This window comes from Rhipicephalus microplus, chromosome 3 (genome assembly GCF_043290135.1).
Source record: "Rhipicephalus microplus isolate Deutch F79 chromosome 3, USDA_Rmic, whole genome shotgun sequence".
In the NCBI taxonomy this organism is placed as follows: domain Eukaryota; kingdom Metazoa; phylum Arthropoda; class Arachnida; order Ixodida; family Ixodidae; genus Rhipicephalus; species Rhipicephalus microplus.
This window is the reverse complement of record NC_134702.1, coordinates 83538366-83559070: the sequence shown is the minus strand read 5'-3', so window position 1 is coordinate 83559070 and position 20705 is coordinate 83538366. Positions and strand designations below refer to the sequence as shown.

General features: G+C 52.2%; 1 protein-coding gene across 1 annotated transcript in view; it reads left to right on the top strand.

The window, feature by feature from the left end:
* The first annotated feature begins 1082 nt into the window (after window positions 1–1082).
* The window catches only part of nmo (serine/threonine-protein kinase nemo), a 94393-nt gene continuing 74770 nt past the window's right edge, over window positions 1083–20705 (top strand). Inside the window, exon 1 of the mRNA XM_037424096.2 lies at window positions 1083–1487. Within this exon, the coding sequence (XP_037279993.1) occupies window positions 1312–1487 (176 nt within the window). The 5' untranslated portion in view covers window positions 1083–1311. The remainder of the gene's footprint in view (window positions 1488–20705) is intronic.

Genomic DNA, 20705 nt, shown 5'->3' with positions numbered 1-20705 from the left:
GACGAAATGAGCCTCAGCGAGAAGTCGGCAAACGCAGAGTGGCCGGTGTCACCGGAGAAACAACATAAGAAGTTCGGGCACATGAACTGCAAATGTGAGTACCGTGTGAAAGAGTTCAAAGTTCACTTACTTGTTTGCCTTAATGTCTACGTGATCACACAGTCCGCGGTTCATATTTGTGAAGAGTTTGCATAATTCCTGGCAGTATATGTTGTACTTAGCGAGGGGGGTTTGTTGTACCGATCGAGACCTCGCTCTGTTTCGGCAAACCCACCAGTGACGGCAAAAGAAGGGAACGCAGGGAAGTGAGAGACTGCAAACAACATTTCTTCTTTTTAAACGGCATGTAACGCGAGAAAGTGACATGAAAGCACTAGCGATAGTCAGGGAATCAAGGGGAGCCAGGTTTTGTTTGAAGCGCGTCGGTCCTAGTGTTAGATGTCATTTTTTAATGTGACGGCGGATGAGTTATTGTTTCGCCTAATTGAGAGAACAAACGACGTGCGCGCATTAGCGGGCGATATTGAGCAATGATACGTTGAACTTTTTCTAGTGCGTCAAAAAGGCGCGGACAATGAACTGTCGTCTGCTACGCCGAAGCCAGCTGGCGCAACTGCGGCGTTTCTTGTAATTCCCGAGAGAAGGCGAGAGCATCGCACGCGTCTGTGCGAGGTCATTTGTTCGAGCGTTCTTTAACCGCGCAGTTGCGAAACGATGTTACTAAACAAAAATAAACCTAATGATGACTGTAAATTTTGCAGATGGTCGCGTCATCTAGGAGCGGCAACATAAAAAAAATGCTGTAATGCCGTTTTGTGTGCGCGCACGTTTGTTAGTTGATTTGTTGATCAGTAGATGACGCAACGATCACCTAACGGTTTTAATTTTGGCCAATGGCGAGTTTGTATTTAGAGTTTTGCAACTCGTGTGATTGAAGAACTCTGATTCGTTCAGCACGCCCAGCGTTGCCAGCGCCCTCTGCAGGCTGTGCGGCGGCGTCCCTCTCAGCCTTCTGCCGCGGCGCCCGTCGTCGAGAAAAGAGCCGCGGAGTGGCAGCGGTGCCCTGTTCAGTAGTCGCGGGGGCTTCCTCTGGTGTGTGCTGTGCGTGCGTGGTGGCGGGGGTGATGCCGATTGCGGCCCAATTAGCAGCAGCGTCGTCCCACTGATCTGGAGGTGTTCTGCGCCATTGCCGCAGGCTGCCGTTGGTCGAGCTTGGGCCCGCCGGTGTACCACAATGGAGACCTCGATGGAGTAGTAGCGTACCGCAGCCAGCGCGCCGCTGGGTATCGGCCTTTGTCTGGCGGCGACACCATGGCGGTGGTGGGTGCCCGCTCGGGCCGCCCCGTGATCGCGTTCACGGGCGCCACGGCGGCCGCTCCTCAGCAGGCCATCCTGACCGCGGCACAACCCTTCTACCACCCGCCCGTCACGGTGCAGGATATACAGCCGGACAGACCCATTGGATACGGAGCCTTCGGCGTCGTCTGGTGAGTGGCCTCTCTTTGTGCCCTTTGTGCGAGGCCGCTTCGGGGGCACAGCCCGCCGTGCCAAAGCCCTCGCGCCGCCGGTCATGCACCCGCCGCCGGGGCTGGCGCTCGCTGCCGGGACGCCAACATCTCTTCGTTGGCCGATCCACAGGAAGACGCCGTTTTTCCAGGTTTCGCGAAACCTCCGCTCAAACAGACCGAAAGTAGCGTCGGAAGCAGTCGTGCACCGATCGGGACAGCTCGTCGTGGAGTGCGTTCGCGATGCGTGCTGATCTTATCGTTCTGGTGATTTAACGAAACGTAATGAGCTGCCGCGACTTATTTTCGGCCCCTTTATTGAGACAGCGGCACGACTCATTTTGTTTCTAGTTTGCATCTCCTCCTCGTGGCCGACGATCTGGCCGATTTCGTGACGAACGCGCGCGTTGAGACGGGGTGTGTGCGTCTGGTGCGGACACGGCTCAGCGGTTTCACGGTCGTCGGTGGCGTTCGTCGTGCAGGCCAGCTGTCCGCCGCCGCGAGCGGTCACCGGCGGGCTTCCTCTCGTTTGCGTGGACGGGCTCTCCGCACGCACGCCCATCCCTCCGCGTGCGGGCCACGTTACGACGTCCTGCGATTCTTTTCGGCGGGCTTAATTAGGCGCGGGCATGCACTTCGCGAGAAAAAAAAAAAAATGCTTGTCCCTTCTCTTGCCATGAGTAACGGTCCGCTGCTCTTCTCTGGCTACGCGGAACGGATTTTGTCGTGCGCCGGACGGAGGTCATTGGCCACTGAGTTTGTTCCCCCGCCATCTAGCGCGGCTCCGCTCTGATCTGCAGTTGTGATAAGGGTCGTTGTAGCAGTGTGCGACCCTGTCCCGGAACAATGGTTTCGTTGCCGTTGTTCGCTGGCGCTTTTTAACGTCGAGTTCCTTTGCCCCCGCCCTTCTTCGGCCTCTAACCCGGGTGGTGTCCGAATTCTGTCACCTGCAAAGCGGAACCTGTAGTCACCATGTCGATCATCGTGAGTTGTGTGTACAAATTTCATGATATTATGGACTGACTTCTTGAAGGGCGAGTTGGTTAAGCATCTTGAAAGGAAAGGCGCAAATTTTAGAGACCAGGCAAATGGACAACAAGATGAGCGTCCCTTTCTTGTTTCGCTTTCGCTTGTCTAAGTTAGCGCTTGAAGTTTTGTAACATTCTTTTTTTCCTGCACTCTTACCTCCTAAACTTCTGTTGCGGCACGCTCGTCAGAACCACTAAAGCAGCGCTCTCGAACTCGCATCATCTGTCGGACCGAAGTCACGCAAATTTACCCCTGCGATCGCCAGGACAGTGCAAAATTTAGAATGACGTGAGAGAGAGGGGACTGGACACTAAAATGTCTGCTGAATTCGCCATTTCAGTGGCCTTTCTCATACATAGAATAGGGAGAAGAGGGTGATGTGCGGGCCGCATGCGGTCCACGTACCGCGCGTTCGGATTATGCGAAGGTCGTTGGTTCGGCACCTATTTCTCGAAAGTTGGTACACCGTGGGACTTGAACCCGGTACCTCTGCGTGCCAGCCCGGTAATGTACCACTGAGCTACGCTGTTGCTGGGGGACTTCCGTGCAAACTGACCTTAGTCAGGCTTGGTGTCGGGAAAGAAATCTCGTTGTGAGTAATGAGGCATTTTAGAACAGCAAAGGAACAACCAGGTGTTAAACAATACGAATCGCGCAACGAGTAAGTAGTCGAATGCTCCAACTCATTACAAAAGCTCGATCTTGTTCACCTATTAACTGTGGCGCATACCCACTGTGGGGAATTACAAAAAGCTTGTGGCATAATGCTTCATCGTCGTGCTGTTACAACACACACACCCAGAAAAAGTGCGCAGTGTTCCTTGAAAGTGCGTAGCGGGTACCACGCTTCTCCGAAGGATGGCATAGTGAATGCGTGCCTGCTAAATGATTTATAGTGTAGTGGGTACCCTGCAAGTGTGCTTGCAGCAGCTACACCAAAAGGCTGTCGCTCTTCTAGCCGTCTTGTCTTGTCTCCTGGAGATCTTGGCTCATACCCACATGGGGGATTGGCCACACTGTACCTCATAATAGATCATTTTTTACAACGCTTGCTAAAAGAAATAAAGAGAAATTAGATAGGAACAATAATAATGTTTCTTTGAAAAAACGTGAAAAATTGCAGAAGAATGCGATAAACCAGAATATATAAAACAAATTAACAAGAATGAGGAAGGGGGAGAAAGAATTGGATATATATCTGGCAGTACTACTAGCAGCGTATCCTTCCGGTTGCCTGAATGAATTTATGTAGCGCTGACAGAATAGCTTTAAATAGCTCTCGCTGTGGCAGCGCAGCCCTGGCGGGCGTTTTTTTTTTTTTTGTTCACTTGTTGCTTTTTTCCTCTTACGTCTTAATTTTTTTACACCAGTTAAAACATGAATGTTCCTTAGCGTCATTATCTGTTGGTTGTATCATGTGTAGTCCCACTAAGCTACACTCATCGGCACCGAATGTTCGTTTGGTATCCTCAAAATGCTTGAGGCGGCACGGTACGTTTTTGTACGACGTTCCTTCGAACGCTATTGCCGGATCGAATGCGGTGGGTGGGCTTTGTATTTGCGCCACGCTTCCTTCACTGCATGTATGCACGTATTGGTTATTAATCGTCAAGTCTACTCGACTCTCGCACAGCGTGCCTCAGAAAACTCCCTAGACTACCCCGCGCACGCAGAGCACAAAAAAATAAAAAAATTAAACTAACGTAAGGCGAGAACTACGCTTATCGCGCTCGGCGCAGCTGCGAGTGGTTATTGTATTATTATTTTTTTCCTGCATCGGCTGAGTGGTGTCGTGGATTAAGGCCAAGAAGACACGACAGGTGCACTGCTGGGTGGGTGCGGCTGCTTCGTGCTGGCGTTAAATGTTATTGGTTTGTCTCTACGTGAGCGGCAGGAAAGCGTGTTGTACTACGTAACTTGCGCGTCACGTAAGACTGGACAGCTGGTGGAGGTAACCAGCAGTTGCACAGAACTAAGTGTGTGCCGACAAAGTCCTTTTTTTTTAACTCCGCGTTCCCGTCCATTTGGACAAAGTAGTGCCTCTCTTCGCAGCGGCCCCGTTCACTTGGTGCATCCCGTTTACCGCGCGTCTGACTCCGTGGAAACGGCGGATACCAAACACGATCCGCTTTTACGATGCATCCCCTCGAACCTGTAGTGCGCGCGTGGATTCTCGGAACGGGCGACTCGTTCCGAGCAGGCCGTCTCTTTGTCCGCTGCGGGAGCGGCTCTCATTTGTCGGGACAACCGTAGTAAAGGTAGTTATAGCGCGAAAACAAAACGACGACACAGAGACAAGAAGGACACGAAAGACGCATAGCGCTCGTGTCCTTCTTGTCTCTGTGTCGTCGTTTTGTTCTCGCGCTATAACTGTCGTCATGCCATACCAACAAGCCCAAGCTGCCACAACCGTAGCGAAGCCTGCCTTTCAAGACTTCGGCGTTGAAACGGACACGCGAGATGACTTCCGACCGCTAACTGCGATTGCAAATAATGCGCTTTGCGAACCAGAGCTTGGGTCAAAATTTGCGGAGCCCTCCACTACGGCGTCTCTCATAATCATATGGTGGTTTTGGGACGGTTAAACCCCACATATCAATCAACCAGAGCTTGTACAGCAAACTTGATCGCCGCCTGGCGCATTTCATTCAATTGTTTGTGAAAGTGCATAGAAGACGCACACGTGATGTACAAAAGTTAATGTTCTAATGACAGCTGCTTCCACGGAGTAAGATTCAGTCAAAAGTGTACCATGCAAATATAGTTCATTAATAATTGGAGATTAATACAGACAGAACATGCCGTTTGAAACAAATATTATCCAAGTACGACGGAGGTCCTGAAGAGAGCGCTTGTCCACACTGCACCAACCTGCCCCATCGGGCGCTTATAGGTGACGTCAGGTCATCCACACAGGATCATCACCAGCAGCCATTTAGTGGTCCTGCAACCGTGACGCGTTGGTCCAACAATGGCGATGGCGTCATCTGTGCAATTCTGACAGATGGTGGTTATCTGGATGATTTGCTCTTCTCCAGTGTAGTACATTAGTTAAGGCTCGCGATAAGTGCGTGGGGCCAACCAATGCCCGCCAGATCGCCCGGCCCGAGCCTTTGGAGTCTATTGTAGTTTCTGCGTTTCGGCCCGCCCCCATCATCGCCCTTAGTGCTCACCCCTGCGCAGTCATCTTGTGCCTTGTCTTGGCGAGGTTAGTCTCCGCCTTCATGCAAAAGGGAATACACATGGGTACAGTGTACTTCTAGTACACTGTAACATGAGGCCATGGTCTCATTATTACTTTGTTCGACAGCTTAGGCGAGCATATTTTCGCTCTGCGCATGGCCGCGGAGATGACGCTGTGCGGCGGCAGCGTTCCTCCGAGGTCGGAGGTCACATGTGCGCGTCCTCTCTGTTCGCTCCCTCCCGAGGGCGTACGAAGGAAGTCGGGCGGGCCAGCCGATGATGGCTGCCGGTCGGGGCAACATGCGAAGCCGACAGGTCTTCTTCTCTTTCAATTTTTTTTTCCCTCTCATTGTTGCTTCGGCACTTGGTCTGCTCGCTGTTCTCCTTCCCCTTCCGGTCCCCCATCTTTTACCAGCCGGGTCGGCGAGCTCAAATGGAAGTGGGGGGGTGTCGTTGGCACAGGGGTGGAGGGGGATTCCCCGTCTCCCGCAGACAAAGAAGTTTCACGCTCGCGTCGTTCCTCGGGGGGCCTCCCTCTCTACTCGCTGCATGTGCGTGTTGGTTGAGGCGGTCGGTCGCCGAAGCGTCGTGCACTACCCTTGTGGCCCCCGTTTTGGTATTATTATTTGTCTCGGTCGTTCAAGAATACATCCTCGTGTGCGCGTCCGTATTCATCCGTGGGCAGCCTTGACGGCGTCGGATTCTCGCCGGCGGTTGGTTCATGGGCTCCACTTCTCGAAATCTTTGGGCTCGGTTCAGAGGTGTGGGGGTGTGTGCTCTCATTGCACGGCGGCTGTATTTTTGCTGCGTGCACTACTTTCATTCGGCGCCGCCATCGTCGTTCCTTTCTTCTCCGCGATTGGGAGAAAGAGGGGGGAAGCCGGGCCGGTCGTTTTGTGGGGCGGGCGGCAGCTTCGTTTCGGGGGGACCCGAAGGCCCGCGCATCTGCCGTACTCGGCGGCCGACTGCTGGATACCCCTGCTGCGGAGGCTACAGTGGTTGCTGGGCTAGGCTGGTCGTTTTTTTTTTTTTTTTTCGTCCCGAAGGAGGGTTCGCCTCGGGGCCACCGCTCGCTCGCCCCCCTTCTGTCGCTGGTCCGGTTTTTATTGTGTTTTTTGCTGATTTCATCTCGATACAGTGGCAGCCACTATAACCTCGCTGGTGCGACGCCGTTGTCCTTTTCTTTTTTTGTCTAGCTTCGACGGCGTTTCTGGCAGCGCGTTTTCGCGCCGATTCGGCGCCGAAGCTGGCCCCAGCCGCCCTGTTGCCTCGTCTTTGCGGGGCGCGCCGGCACTCAATGTGTTGCTCATTTTCTTTTCTCGCCGATGCGGAGCTTCTCCTTTTGCGTCCTTTCTGGCCGTTCTTTTGTCTTCTTTTGAAGTATTCCTGTCCGGTGAACTACCCCTCGAGTGCTTGTACAGCTGCTTTTTTGTTTCGCGGACGTTAATTTCGCCGAGCGCCGCACTACTCAAATCCGGTTCCATTGCAATGCTCGCTGACCCCTCATCGGCGCCTGACCGCTGCACTGGGGAGAGGGTTCAGTTCGGTGGACATCGAGAATGACCGGTCGGCCATTTGGGAGAAACTCGGGAAGCCGGGGTGGGGCTTGCGACGAGGGACGGGATACGCTGATGCGTGCCTTGTTTCGGTGAGCGTCATGTTCCCGCGCACCCCGACTTGGGAGAAACCGCCGTTCTTTAGATGCAAACAGTTTGTTATTCCGGGTACGCAGTGTAAAGCTGCCTTGTTGCTTTGTCAACTTGTTTCCCCATTCACCCACCGCGGTGGTCTTGTGGCAATTGTGCTCGACTGCCGACCAGAAGGTCGCGTTGTGGAATCCCGGCGGCTGCAGTGTGATGGAGATAGCGTCTCATGTACTTCGATTTAAGTGCACGCTAAGTAACTTCAGGTGGTCTGTTTCCGGATCATTCTGCATCAATGATCGTCGTATAGTTATGGGACGTAATACCTCAACGATTGTTACGCTTTCCCCATATTCAAGAGACGGTTCAACTGCTGAGTCTCCACGTTGTTGGTAATAAGCCTGTTTACTGGCCTTGCGAGGGGGTCTGGTTGGGAGGCACTAAGATCTGTTGCCCTGACAAAGATCGTCTCTTCGAGTCGAGCGAGGCTTCGCAGGTGTGCCTTTTGGCGTGTACGATCTTCTACCGACATCCCAGGCTGGCGTCGCGGGCCATCGTCAGATCAGATGGAGGCAGTGGTTCGACCCGTGCTCTCTGCGTCCGATCGCTCGTGTGTGTCGTCGAACTGATTCGCTTTATCGACGAGGGCGGCCCCTTGGCTCGTGCGTGCGGGTTCGTCGTGTGGATACGCGAGTACGTAAGAAACAAAACGACGGGGGAGACCTGCAGCAGCGTGATGAACGATAGGAGAGCGGTGACAAGGGAGTCCGTCTGGACGCCGGCGATAAGGAGACTCCGTTGTCTTCGGAAGCGCCCTGGCGCCACTGTTGCGGATCACGCGCGGCACCGGAATGCCGAAAGGTCGTTGGCCCAGTCATGCGCTGCGCATGTCCAGGTAGGAAATGTCCAGGTAGTGCAATGATGGCAGGGACGAGTTGGTGGTGGCCATTTAGACGAATCGATCTGCACTCAATAGTACCCCCCCCCCCCCACACACACAAAACACACATACACGCAGAAACAATTTGGTGTGCAATTTCGACCTGCAACAGTGATCTGGCTCGCCTGCGTTCTCCTTCCTCGAAAATCCGGACATGGCAGCCTAGTGGACATGGGGCTTGACTGCTGACCCGAGAGCAGCGCGATCGAATATCAGGGGAGCCGCATTTCGATGTTGGCAGACGTGGGCCCCCGTGTGCCTATAGATTTTTGGCAGTCGAAATTTCCGGAGCTTTCCGCCATGGCGTTTCTCGTAATCTTATCTTGGCTTTCAAACATAAAACCCCGGCAACTATGGAAAACTCGGCGTTCGCCTCTTTCTTGTACATTTTTGTTTGTCACACTTACACCCCACGCGCCATGACCTGGAAGTGCCGGGCGCCCACGATTGTTGTGACAGGTAGACTCCGCAAAGGGTGCAGCTTCTTCAGTGTATACGTTCAGTAACACAAAGCCCCGTCTTAGGGTTTTTTGTGCTCGCAAACGTTATCATCTCGCGTGTATTTCGACAACTCGTGATTGTTGGTTCTCAGTGAGCAAGTGCTTGTTTATTTAACTGTCCTGTGCTTGCAGAGCCCTGTGCAATAACCCGAGGGAGCCTATAGGAAATGTCATGGGGTGTCTTTACTCTCTGTGCGCCGAAATCAGTTCGTATTTGTTCAAGCATCGCATAGACTTAGTAGGGCTCAGACTTGACGCTCACGAGTATATAGTCTTATGGGTGACGTGATTTGGGGACCCTCGCTTTACCGAAAAGTTGAAAGTGTCAGTTTCTCATTATTTTAATGTAATTGTTCGAAGACGTGCACTATTGGTATCGTAATGCTGGCATGCTGACCTCTTTACGTACTCAGTCTCATGCGGGGCCCTGTCAGCGGCTTCTGTTGTATATAAGATGCAGAGGGACACGCCCCCCCCCCTTTTTTTTTTTGCGCAAGTTATGGGCCATGGGCCATCATATCGATAGACCGCGTGTTTTCAGCGCACGTTTCGAGAACATCTTCTTGATTCACGGATTAATCTCGTAGTTACGGGCCCTTTAGCGCCACTCAGTGGTCCGAGTTACTGTGTAAAATAACAAATATTCGTGATTGATTGATTGATATGTGTGGTTTAATGTCCCAAAACCACCATATGATTATGAGAGACGCCGTAGTGGAGGGCTCCGGAAATTTCGACCACCTGGGGTTCTTTAACGTGCACCCAAATCTGAGCACACGGGCCTACAACATTTCCGCCTCCATACAAATATTCGTGTCCCAAGTGACCACCGTAGATGACCCGTTGCGTTTTCCGCATTATCTCGGGTGTATGTCGCCGCACCTTCGGTGCATTGGCCGTGGGATTCGGCGAATGTAATGAAATGTATTGCGTGCAGCGAGTATTATGTGATAATTACGAATACTAACTGCTTTTGCATTGCTATGTAGTTACTGGTCGTCAAGAAAGGTCCAGTAACTTTATCGTGACCCTGCTCTACCGGCCACGGTGGCAGTATACATTAATGGAGTTAGATCTCTGTGATTGGACGTTATGACAAGCCAGTTTTTTTTTTCTTCGTGTGCTTCATCAGAGATGATGGCTAGGGCCAGCGGAACCTTGGAATAGGGGCCCAACCATTTGGAATGCTCCGCGTTATGCGCAAATAAAGTTCTCTCTCTTCAGCATACAGCTCGCTGCCCATTGAGCCTCGTATATATACAGATATACTTTTCCGTATTGCCTTTTCTCTATTTTCATCCTTCCTCTTGTTCAAAAGCTCGCACCCCATCCCACAAATTCATAAGAGAGGCCGGTGCTGGCGAATTTCCATTGATGTGGTGTGGTCGTATCGAGAGTGAGAGAGAGCGGACGACGACAACGGCATTCGCCCGGGAGCTGCTGCTTCACGCTTTTGGCGATCGATATTTCCGATGGCTGGCAAACAGTGTGCCGCCGTTCGTTCGGGCCGTCGCGTATTTCCGGGCGCTCGTGGGCGTCTCCTGCGGCGACTTTTAAAAAGCTGTTATTATACACTGCATCCTCCTCAAACACCAAGGCTCGCTGACGGACACGCGATCGCTTTCATTAGCTTTGCGTGGCCAGGGGAATCTGGAGGCGTGACGTACGCTAGACCGTATACCGTTATCACGAAAGGGTTTATACCACGTGTATCGGCAGAGTCCTACTACTTATCCCAGGAAGGCGTAAATAAGCGAGTAGGTGAACGATAAATAAATAAAATGGATAAATTCACTACTCTCCACTGATCAGGGGCATAAACATTTTTTAAGTAGGGAGGGGGGCACCAGATGGGGTCAGGTGCCATTTTGTGGATGGGGAAAAAGAAATCCGGGAGAGGGGAGGTGGGGACATGGACCCGGTGTGACATCCCCGGCTACGCCACTGGTCCACTCAAAATCGAGGGAACACATGCCTTGCAGTACCTTAATGAATTTTCGCAACGAAGTAACGTACGGGAAGCAAACGGTAATTAAGATTTCTAGGCAGTCGTAACCACAGTAATTGAGAAACTGTAAGGAACCGTCGGGATTTACCTTGTGATAAACACAGGGATCACACGTTTCCGTTTTCTGAGTTATCGTGAAGAGAACATTGTGGTTGGTAATGTGGCTGAGTTTGGAGTATACTGTGGAGCTGGTGAACATTGAGGTGAGGTGGGGGGGGGGGGGGAGTCGCACACTTTCCGCGAGGTGCACCAGCGATCTCGCGTGGCATGATAAACAACTGTTCGGAAGGAGAGGCGAAGAACTTCGCGAGTTGCCAGCTGGGTGCCACAGATAACTTTTCGTGTCGGGAGTGGCAACGACGCGCCGATGTGCGGAAGCTTCCTTTGCAGCGGAAGCTGCAGTATATACTGCGCATTCGTCGCGCTCATAAACGCAAGTTGGTGTTGGTATACGCGCTTCCGTTAAAAGGTGAGAAATAGCGCGCTACGTCCGGTAGGCCCGGGGGTGTCTGAAAAGACCCTTTAAACCTCTTTGAAAGTGTATAAACTATACCGGACATCTGAAATTGAGCTAACGCGAGCTAACGTAACGGAAGAAAACAACTCTATGAATCCAACCATAAGGCTACCAGGAAAACATATGGGACGTTATTTCTTGCAGATTGATAGGCTCGCCTGCTGCATGGGTATGCGTAGGTAAGTTTGGGTGCCTTTCCTTTGCACACAGATGGAGTTTTTAGTCGGCTTGTGTGGTGTATTGACTTTTATCTTGTGTTCGTGTTTTTGCACTCCCTGTCTTCTGCAATGATTATTAGTTTATGAAGTGCGAATGGGCTGTTTTTCGTGGCCGCTCTACCCTCAGGCAACCGCAGTGCTGGGGGATAGATGGTCGCATTGTATACAGTTCTTCAGCGTCCTCTTTCCGATGTCCCCCTCGGTGGAACGCGGCTGGGGTTAGATCCCAACCGTGGCGTTACTATGCGACGTCAGTGCACCTAATGGTCGAAATTTCTGGAGCCCTCCACTACGGCATCTCTTATAATCATATCGTGATTTTGGAACGTAGTACTCCACCAGATAACATTTTGGTATTTGGGCTATATTGTGCTTACCGTGATGCCTACAGGGCGAGAGCACCGCCACTTTGGTTTCTCTTCCTCCGCCCTCGTCCTTTCCTCCGTGCTGGAGAGGTTGCGTTGACAAGGGCACTCTCTTTTTCCGCCGATCTTCCGCAGTTTCGCTGCAATGCTCGTTCGTAGCTCGTCTTTCCACAGGGGCCTCCGTATGTCTTCAGGATGAAGGAAGGACGATCTTTCGTCGTTCAAGGCGTCCGCTCCGATGCTCGCGCGTCGTCCTTCGGGAGAGACCACGCTTTTAGCCAACTCCCGCTTTGTCCTCCGCTCTCTCTCTATCTTCCTCCTCGTCCTCCTTCGTTGGTTGCCAGGGGCGCCCACGCGGACCTTCCCGCTGCTCGCTTCCGATCCCTGGCTGGTCGCTGGGGACGCTTCGCGTCGTCGCATTTCGGCTTCCCCCCCCCCCCCCCCTTTTCTACCCTGGCTGCAGCCATTTGATTGCGAAGTGTTGCTTCGTTTGGTGCGGGAACATCGGCGTTGTACAGAGGCAACCCTCCGGTTTCTTTTCGATGTTTGGAATGACCCGTGTTGTCGCTGTTTGCAGCAGCGATCTTTCTCCACTAACAAGCGCCCATTTCGATCAATCGACCTTGCAGTTGACACTCGGTGACTCTTCCCGAGGAGTTTCGAATGTGCGGGGAACATTTAGAAGAAACTGGAATAATTTAACTATGAAGCGCTCCGCGAGATGATACTTGCTAATAGTATAAGCTCGGCAAAAACATGAAATAAAGACCCTTTATTTGATTTATCTGCCTCTACATGCATCGGTAATTAGTCTATCGTCGAAACTGCGGCATAGCCAAACAATCGTTGAGTTCAGTGGTAGAAGTACGCGTCTGTGTTCTGTTCCGACTTCTTTCTAAAAGGAACTAGTAACTCTACTCGTCATATGCCATGGTTGTACGGTGCTCGGCGTCTAACCCGAAAATCGCGGGTTCATTCATTTCCGGCCGCGGCGACGGCATTTTAATGGACGTGCACTGTGCGATGCCAGTGCACGTTAAAGAACCGCAAGTGGTCAAAATTTTCGAACCCCCCCCCCCCCCCCCCTTCGGCGTCTTTCATAATCTGTGGTTTTTGCTCGTTAAACCCCTCGTATCATTGTTAATGCACCCAAGAGAGTTTGCCTTAGCTTTGCGTCTCCTTGCATAGCGTGTCGCCGCAGGCCAGGCAGTCGTCGATAAGCGTTTTGTGGCGTGAACACTGTATGCCACTGCGAATAAGCTAAAGGCCTGACCACACGTGGGCGCTGCAGCGTGTCAGCGCGCGGCTTTTTGACGCGCCGCGGCGTCGCGCCCTTTCTCTGTACTGAGAGGGAGGCGTGCAGCTTCGCGTAGCCACTCACCCTCGCTCTGTAGAGAGAGGGTGAAAGGCGGCGTCACAAAGCCACTCGCTGCAGCGCGTACGTGTGGTCAGGCCTTCAAAACAAACGGTCCATCGCTCCTTCTCTCGTTCGTATCCTTCACATCGGAGTCGTCTTGATTGCTGTTCAATTGAACACGTCCTCAGGGGACGTGTTCACTTGAAGGCCCGAGAGCAACCAGCCTCACGTGCCGCTCTCGCCGGACAAAGCCTATCGGCCGTTCACGCAGGCTTGGGGAACCGCACCCGCGGTAGTCCAGTCCTAGCGTGTCCACCTGAGGCCGTATCACTTGGTCCTCCGACCTTTTGTTTCAAGTTTTCTATTTTACTTTGTACATGACATGTATTTCGGATTATAAGGAATTGTGTTGCGTTCATAAGGGAAGTGCGATTGTGCGTGCACCCTATACTGGGACGTTGCCAAAATTAGTATTCGTAAAACAGTTAAGCTCCTGCCAATGCTGTAGAATCCCGTTAGAATTGCGTCGGCACCTCTCTGTAGCTTCGCATAGAATTAATGCCGTTCATTATTGTAATTACCCATAATTTATTTCAGGTGCTCTGCGGCTTGACGGGGTAAATTGTGATCACAAAATGTAACTTCATGTTACCTTCAGTAACCGCTTTGACATTTCTAGCAACAGCGTATTAAAATGTGTAAGAGTTTTTGCCGACTCTAGTGTATTGCAGTGCGGGCGCGCGGTTTTTATTTTTTGTATGTGTCCACTGCATCAATTATGAGTGGTAGGCAGAGATATCGGTTGAAGAATTAATTTCGTATCCAGATTTAAGGGCTTCTGAAAACGTCATTTGGAAGGGTCTGGGAAAACCTTTACACGTTGCGGTAACTGGGACATTGTTAGTCAATTCGCAGGCGGGCTTGCATGACGTGCAGCAACAGGCACAAAAAAAGGACATCTACGTATGGGGTATAGCTTAACTATAGCATGGTCCACAGTCGTCCTGTGTGCGCGCGGCAAGTGATGAGCGCCGGAAACGGCGCAGTCGATGGAGCGTCCTTTTATTAATGTTTTCTCCCTCCCCCCCGCGCACTCTATGACGCCATGCGACGTCCAGACGTTCCCGTCGCTGTGCGGGCCAGTGGGCTTCGATTTTTCCCGCTCTCTAAAAAGAATGGCCACAAAAGTAAGAAGAGAAGGCGAGGCTCGTGGAGTGTGTAGAACCGCGTACGACTCAGTCGCCGCCGTGTTTGAGGCTTCGCGTTTCTCTTATGCTGAGCGACAGCGCTGCCATCGCAAGCAGGGTACAGACGGGACGTGTCCATTTACAAAATACGCCGCCGGTGCTCTTGCTGGACGAGAGCACGTGTAGAGGCGCCTGCACTACTAGCGCCTGGTCTGTACGGAAAGATGGAAGGGAGGACAAGCTTCCAGTCACCTCGCAGGCCTCCGAAGAACCGATTTGCACTAACCCTGTGCTTCGCGTTTCCACCGTTTCGCCTGGCGCGCTGCGATTTAATATCTTCCTGGCTAGCTCGGATGGCGCAGCGACCAGCTGGCGAACCTGGGTTCGTACCATGGTTCCAACACCGGACCAGGGCGAATTATCCCCACGGAGGCTTTTTTTTTTGTTCGTGAAATACCCCTGTATTCCACAAAAGGCTGACAGTATTTCCATATCAGGGACTGTCTTCCACCTCGTGGTCTTTCGCAGTAACCATTTGCGGTTCGTAAGGGTATATGCCGGCAGTTTCAGGTGTGCAAAACGGCGGATCATTGAGGAAAGACTGACATGTGTGCCGGTGATTGTAACTTCGCGCTTTGCACGCGTTTCACTAACCGCGGCAAAGCTGTGTAAGCGCTCCATTACTCAATTGCCGATCGGTGATCGGTAAATTACAATGCGCCTATCGACGATCGATACGGTGAGTGGCTGGGCCGCGCCGACACAGACCGAAAGCCCGCCTCTTACGAAAGGCAGATAAAGGGAAAGAGAGCTTCTGTGGATTCCGCTGGCCTGAGTTCCTAGTGATGGCGCAAGAATTTGAAAACTCTGTGATTAGCGTGCCCCCATGTACGAATTTTGAAAATGTAGCTGTTGCGAACTCGGTGGCGCTTACGGATCTGTCTTCGTCATACGCGACCCTACATGTAACGGTGTCCGAAAGGTAATATTTACCTTTCGGACATGTCGCGTGCGCCCCGCCGCAGTGGTCTAGTGGCTAAGGTACTCGGCTGCTGACCCGCAGGTCGCGGGTTCAAATCCCGGCTGCGGCGGCTGCATTTCCGATGGAGGCGGAAATGTCGTAGGTCCGTGTACTCAGATTTGGGTGCACGTTAAAGAACCCCATGTGGTCGAAATTTCCGGAGCCCTCCACTACTGCGTCTCTCATAATCATATGGTGGTTTTGGGACGTTAAACCCTACAAATCAATCAATCAACATGTCGCGTGCAGGTACTCGCTATCTCTCCCGAACAGCTTGTCTCGCTGGATGCCAGCGTTATAGACACCACCTGTCTTGTTAGATCCTCCACTTCTTAGCTGTATTGTTCGTCTATGCCGAGTGAAGGGATATTTGATGTCAAGAGTCTAGAATCCAGCAGAGGAAGGCGCGCCTTTTGTCGATATTTTTCTGCAGCTCCGTCTAGTTGAGCTTATTCTGTTGGCGTAGATGTAGTTTGAAAGGGAAATGGGCAGCTTGTTTTCAGACTGACACACCTTGTTTTTATTTTATATGCGAAGCAGCTTTTTGACGCCTGTTTAATGCTGTCCCTCCGTACGAGCGCGCCGCAGGTGTTGGCGCGTTGCTAAGTAGGTCACGGCGCTGCCGCGCGTTCACGTCACGCTCCTCTTGCAGTGCGCGCTGACACCTCTCTCGCATCTGCCGTGTCTTGTCCGTTCGCCCGCAACACCAGCCGCGATCGCCGCTTCCTACACCGCCGACTCGTCGGTCCACGCGCTCTAAACCTGACGCGCGCCTAACGTACGCGTTGAAACATGTCTGTACCTACAAGATCTACGCCAACCATCGCTCCAAACGAATTTTCCATCGCTCACCGCAGCACGCGCATTAGCGCCGTTCAACCCGTGACGCCACACGTGCTCAACGCTGCTGCTGCTTCGCATCTTATCAGGGTTCTCTTCGGGGAGATGGTCCAAGTTTTTTTTTTTTTTGGTTACCCATTGTGTGTGGTACATGTTACATACAGAAACAAGTACGTTCGTGAACGTGTAGAGTAGCCGTGGAAATGAAATAATGACCGCGTTTCGTGGGTCTCCCGCGTCCTGCATCATGACTTGCTTACTCGATAAAAAAAAAGAAAATGTTTTCAAATTTTCGAGTGTAGCGGCAAGAAATCAAGCGACACCGTTACCACCGTCTGGCGACCTGCAAGCGTCGTAGGTAGGCGTGTTTCGAGACGCTTATACAATCTAACCCGCCCCACGTGCAGGCGCGAGAGGTGGCCTTTAATTCCATCATTAACGTCGATTGACGGAGACTTGAGACGCGTACTCGGGAGGACACGTGTTGCCTTGTTTCGTGACGCGCGGCGGGTTTGTTGTTTGGATCCACGTGATGGCACTTGCGTAAAGCCGCCTACCCGAACAAGGCTCGCGCGGCGAGGCGCGCCTGCCTGCCTTCGCTCTCTCTGCCGACAACGTGGCCGACGGTGGCGGCGTGGAAAGGTCCGTGCGCGTGGATCGGTTGCCAGGGGCAACTGCGCGTAGCGGCGGCAGGCAGCGCCTGGGGGCCGCCGTCGGTCTGCACAGCCGCGTGCGCGTTCGTCGACTCGTGTTTACGGGTCTGCGGCGCTTCCGCGTGACTCCGTGCCGCTGGCTTGGTGTCTCGCTGGTTGGTTGCCGCTGCGCGCACATCAGTCGGTTTTCTTTTTTCTCTGTTATGCAAAGCGTCCGCTACCCGACTGTCGTCTCGCTTTCGTCCGCCCTTACATTACATGTTCTGCGTGTGGCACTGCGCGCGTTGTGCTACTGGGAGGGAAGCCGTACACACGTGTTGGGGCCGCTCGTTGCCCATCTAGCGGGGCCTTGAGACGCCGACGTTCCGTTGTTTTTGCGTGTTCTGTCTGAGCGACGAACTCGACCTTTCCTTTTCGTTTTTCCGTAGTGAAAAAAAGGATGTCGGCGGAACGTGTTCCTTTTTTCCTTTAGCCACAAAAGTCTAGTTCTTGAAATAAAGAGCGGGAGCCGTAATTGCGTCTGTTTTTGTACTGGCGCTCTTTCCTGTAATACTGAAAATGTCCTCTCTGCGGTGTTTTCCTAGAAGTGAAACTTGAGTAAGTCGCACTGACCAGAGGGAGCTGCGTTTCTCACACTGCCCCGTCTCAAAAACGTTGACATTCACCGTTAGGGGCACGCAGAAAATAGACGGGTGCTCTCGTCCTCCATGTATCCCGGCTACGATCCGCCCACAGATGCAGGGCGTCAAACGCGCGCGTCGCTTTCCATTTTCATTATTTTCATAGAGGCCGTCTCAAGGTTGCTTTTTTTCTCCGCTAGGCTACGTATTCTGGCGCCGCAGTCAGACTGGAAAACTCGAGTGAACGGTGCCTATTCGCGTCTTAATTTTCTCTCTCGTGACTAGCCTTAGCTGTATGACACGCAATGCTACGAAAAAAAGAGAAAGAGACAAATCAGTGACGACGGAAATAAGTACTCGCAGCACAGGCACCGAAGTTCAACAGCGTTTCAGACAGGACGGAGCGAGAATCTCAGTTCATGCTCTCGGCTCGTGTCTAAGCTTAAGCCGGCTCTTTCGTAATCAGTTCGCCGTTATAGATGAGACAATAGGGACTCGGCTGATGTCGCTTAATTCTAGACTCGTGTACTGTGCGATAGAACAATAGATCGTCGAAATTCTCCCGAGCCCTCCAGTGTGGAGTACCTCATATTCATATCGTTGTTTTGGTTCGTCAAAATATTGCTAGATAAATTAAAAAAAAAAAACGGGGATCGTCGGGCGTCCGTCTGTGTGTGTTGCTTTCTTGTGTCAAGGGAAATAAGTGTGAATTTAAGGGCTAGTTTTGTACGTTATACACAACATCAATTAGAAGCAACACAGAGTGATGCCGAGGAAACTATAGGGGGTGTTACTAGAACTGTTATGTAAATGTGAAGAAAGAAAAGTGGAAGAAAAGATGAACTTTTCACTGGCAGGTGCCGAACCTGCGACCTCTCGATGTCAAGCCTTTTGTAAGATTGATTGATTGATATCTGGGGTTTAACGTCCCGAAACCACCATATGATTACGAGAGACGCCGTAGTGGAGGGCTCCGGAAATTCCCACCACCTGGGGTTAAAGTCGTTAACGTGCACCCAAATTTGGGCGCACGGGCCTATCATTTCCGCCTCCGTCGGAAATGCAGCCGCCGCAGCCGGGATTCGAACCCGCGACCTGCGGATCAGCAGCGAGTACCTTAGGCACTAGACCACCGCGGCGGGGCAAGCCTCTTGTAAGCGACAGCTTATTCAACGAACGTAGAAAAGTTATTTCCATAATGCAGTTTTACTAGTATACGTAGCATTGGAAACCCTTTCGGCGTCCCGGCTTTGGCGAGCTCTTGATCACGCGGCCCGTGTGCTCAGATGGTGGTTTTGGGACGTTAAACCCCACATATCAATCAATCAATCAATCAATCAATTGATCACGCGGCCGCGCGCGCACGTGTTGTTCTTGATGCCGCGCCGCATCTCGATGCAGTTGGGGGGAAAGCTTCGCGTCCTTTCAACGGAGAAGTGGCGAACGACCTTGTTGTCGCCCTGGCATTTAAAAAGGAGAGGGGGAGGAGGATGTGGCTGTAGAAAGAAGAAATATGATTTGCGTAACGCCATTATCTATGCCGCTTACACGAGGAAAATAACTCGGCACGCACGCTACGGACGAAGCCACGATGGAATTGTTCCCGCTGTCTCCCTAGTGTCGTTGTCTTAGGGTGCCCGATGGGAGAGAGCGGCGTTGTGATGACCCGTAATTATTGATAGCGGTGACACTCGCACTGCGTATTTACATTGTGACATCTCGAGAATCCGGTACATGCTTGCCCTACAAAACCACATTGATGATGGACGTCTTGAGCCTTTCGAATTCGAGAGGCACACGTGAGAGGCTATATAGAGTTGGCGCTCACCAACTCGAGCTTGTTGGGAAGTCAGCGTTCGACTGAGCTCGCTGCATGCGTGGTTTTGCAGCGTACCCGTGGCCACTGTAGTCTCGATTCGTTTAGGATATGTGGGAACGCCCTTTCTTGCGCGCAGCCGCGTGATCCTGCACTGTTTGACTTCGCGCACGTTCGCCGATCCCGTTTGTCGCCGCTCTTTGACACGCCTTGTGTTCACAAGAGTGACGGGGGAGGAGGGCCTGTATCTTTTGTGTTCCGGGTCGGAGAGGGCGCTCGCTGGCTGGCGAGGAAGTCCCCGAGTCGCTCTTCTTTTCATTCATTCGTCGGCGCTGCGCCGTGCTCCCTACCGGCCTGCAGATATCAGGCGCCTTCTTCTTCTTCTTCTAACCACGACCACCGCCATTCGTGTGTCACCCGCCAGACTTTGACGTCACGGCCACCGTTGTGGCACCCCTGCAGTGTTGCGTAACTCTTTTTTTCTTCGCGTGGTTTCTGGCTCCGCGCCCTTGCAGGCCGCGTTTTCAACAAGGCGTGACGTTTTCTTTTTTTCTTTATGTGTGCTTGCTACACTCGTGTCTATCTGCAGTGAGCGTTGACTAAATAAGAAAAAAAAAGGAGGGGGGGGGGGGGTCACACTACGTGTAAAGCTCCGCTCGTCTCGAAAAGGCCTTTTGTTGGGGACGTTGGTCTTAGACTGGCCCAGTGTGATTGATTTAGGCGCGTAATATTTCGTGAACACAACAGAAGTGGTAAACTTCGAGCAGGTGCTTCGCCGTGCTCGCCCCCCCCCCTCACCCACCCCCTCCCGCGAATTTTGGTTCACCATGGCATACATAGCACGAAATAACAATCGACCACGCTTGCCGGCCTGGACCGCATTTTTCTTTGGTATGCATGTTTTCGCACCCCGCCACGGTGGTCTAGCGGCTAAAATACTCGGCTGCTGACCCGCAGGTCCCGGGATCGAATCCCGACTGTGGCGGCTGCATTTCCGATGGAGGCGGAAATGCTGTAGGTCCGTGTGCACTGATTCGGGTGCACGTTGAAGAACCCCGGGTGGTTAAAATTTCCGGAGCCCGCCACTTCGGCCTCTCTCATAGTCATAGTGGTTTTGGGACGTTAAACCCCACATATCAATCAATTATGTACGTTTTCGTATGTATCGTATATTTGCTCAGCATCGACTTGTTGAACCAGTGGTGTCAACTTATATAAGGGAGCGGTTACCGTGCAACCTTGAGTGCTAGATGTTATCTCAGCTTTCTAAAATTATTTATCCGAAAGAAGCCATGAACGCATT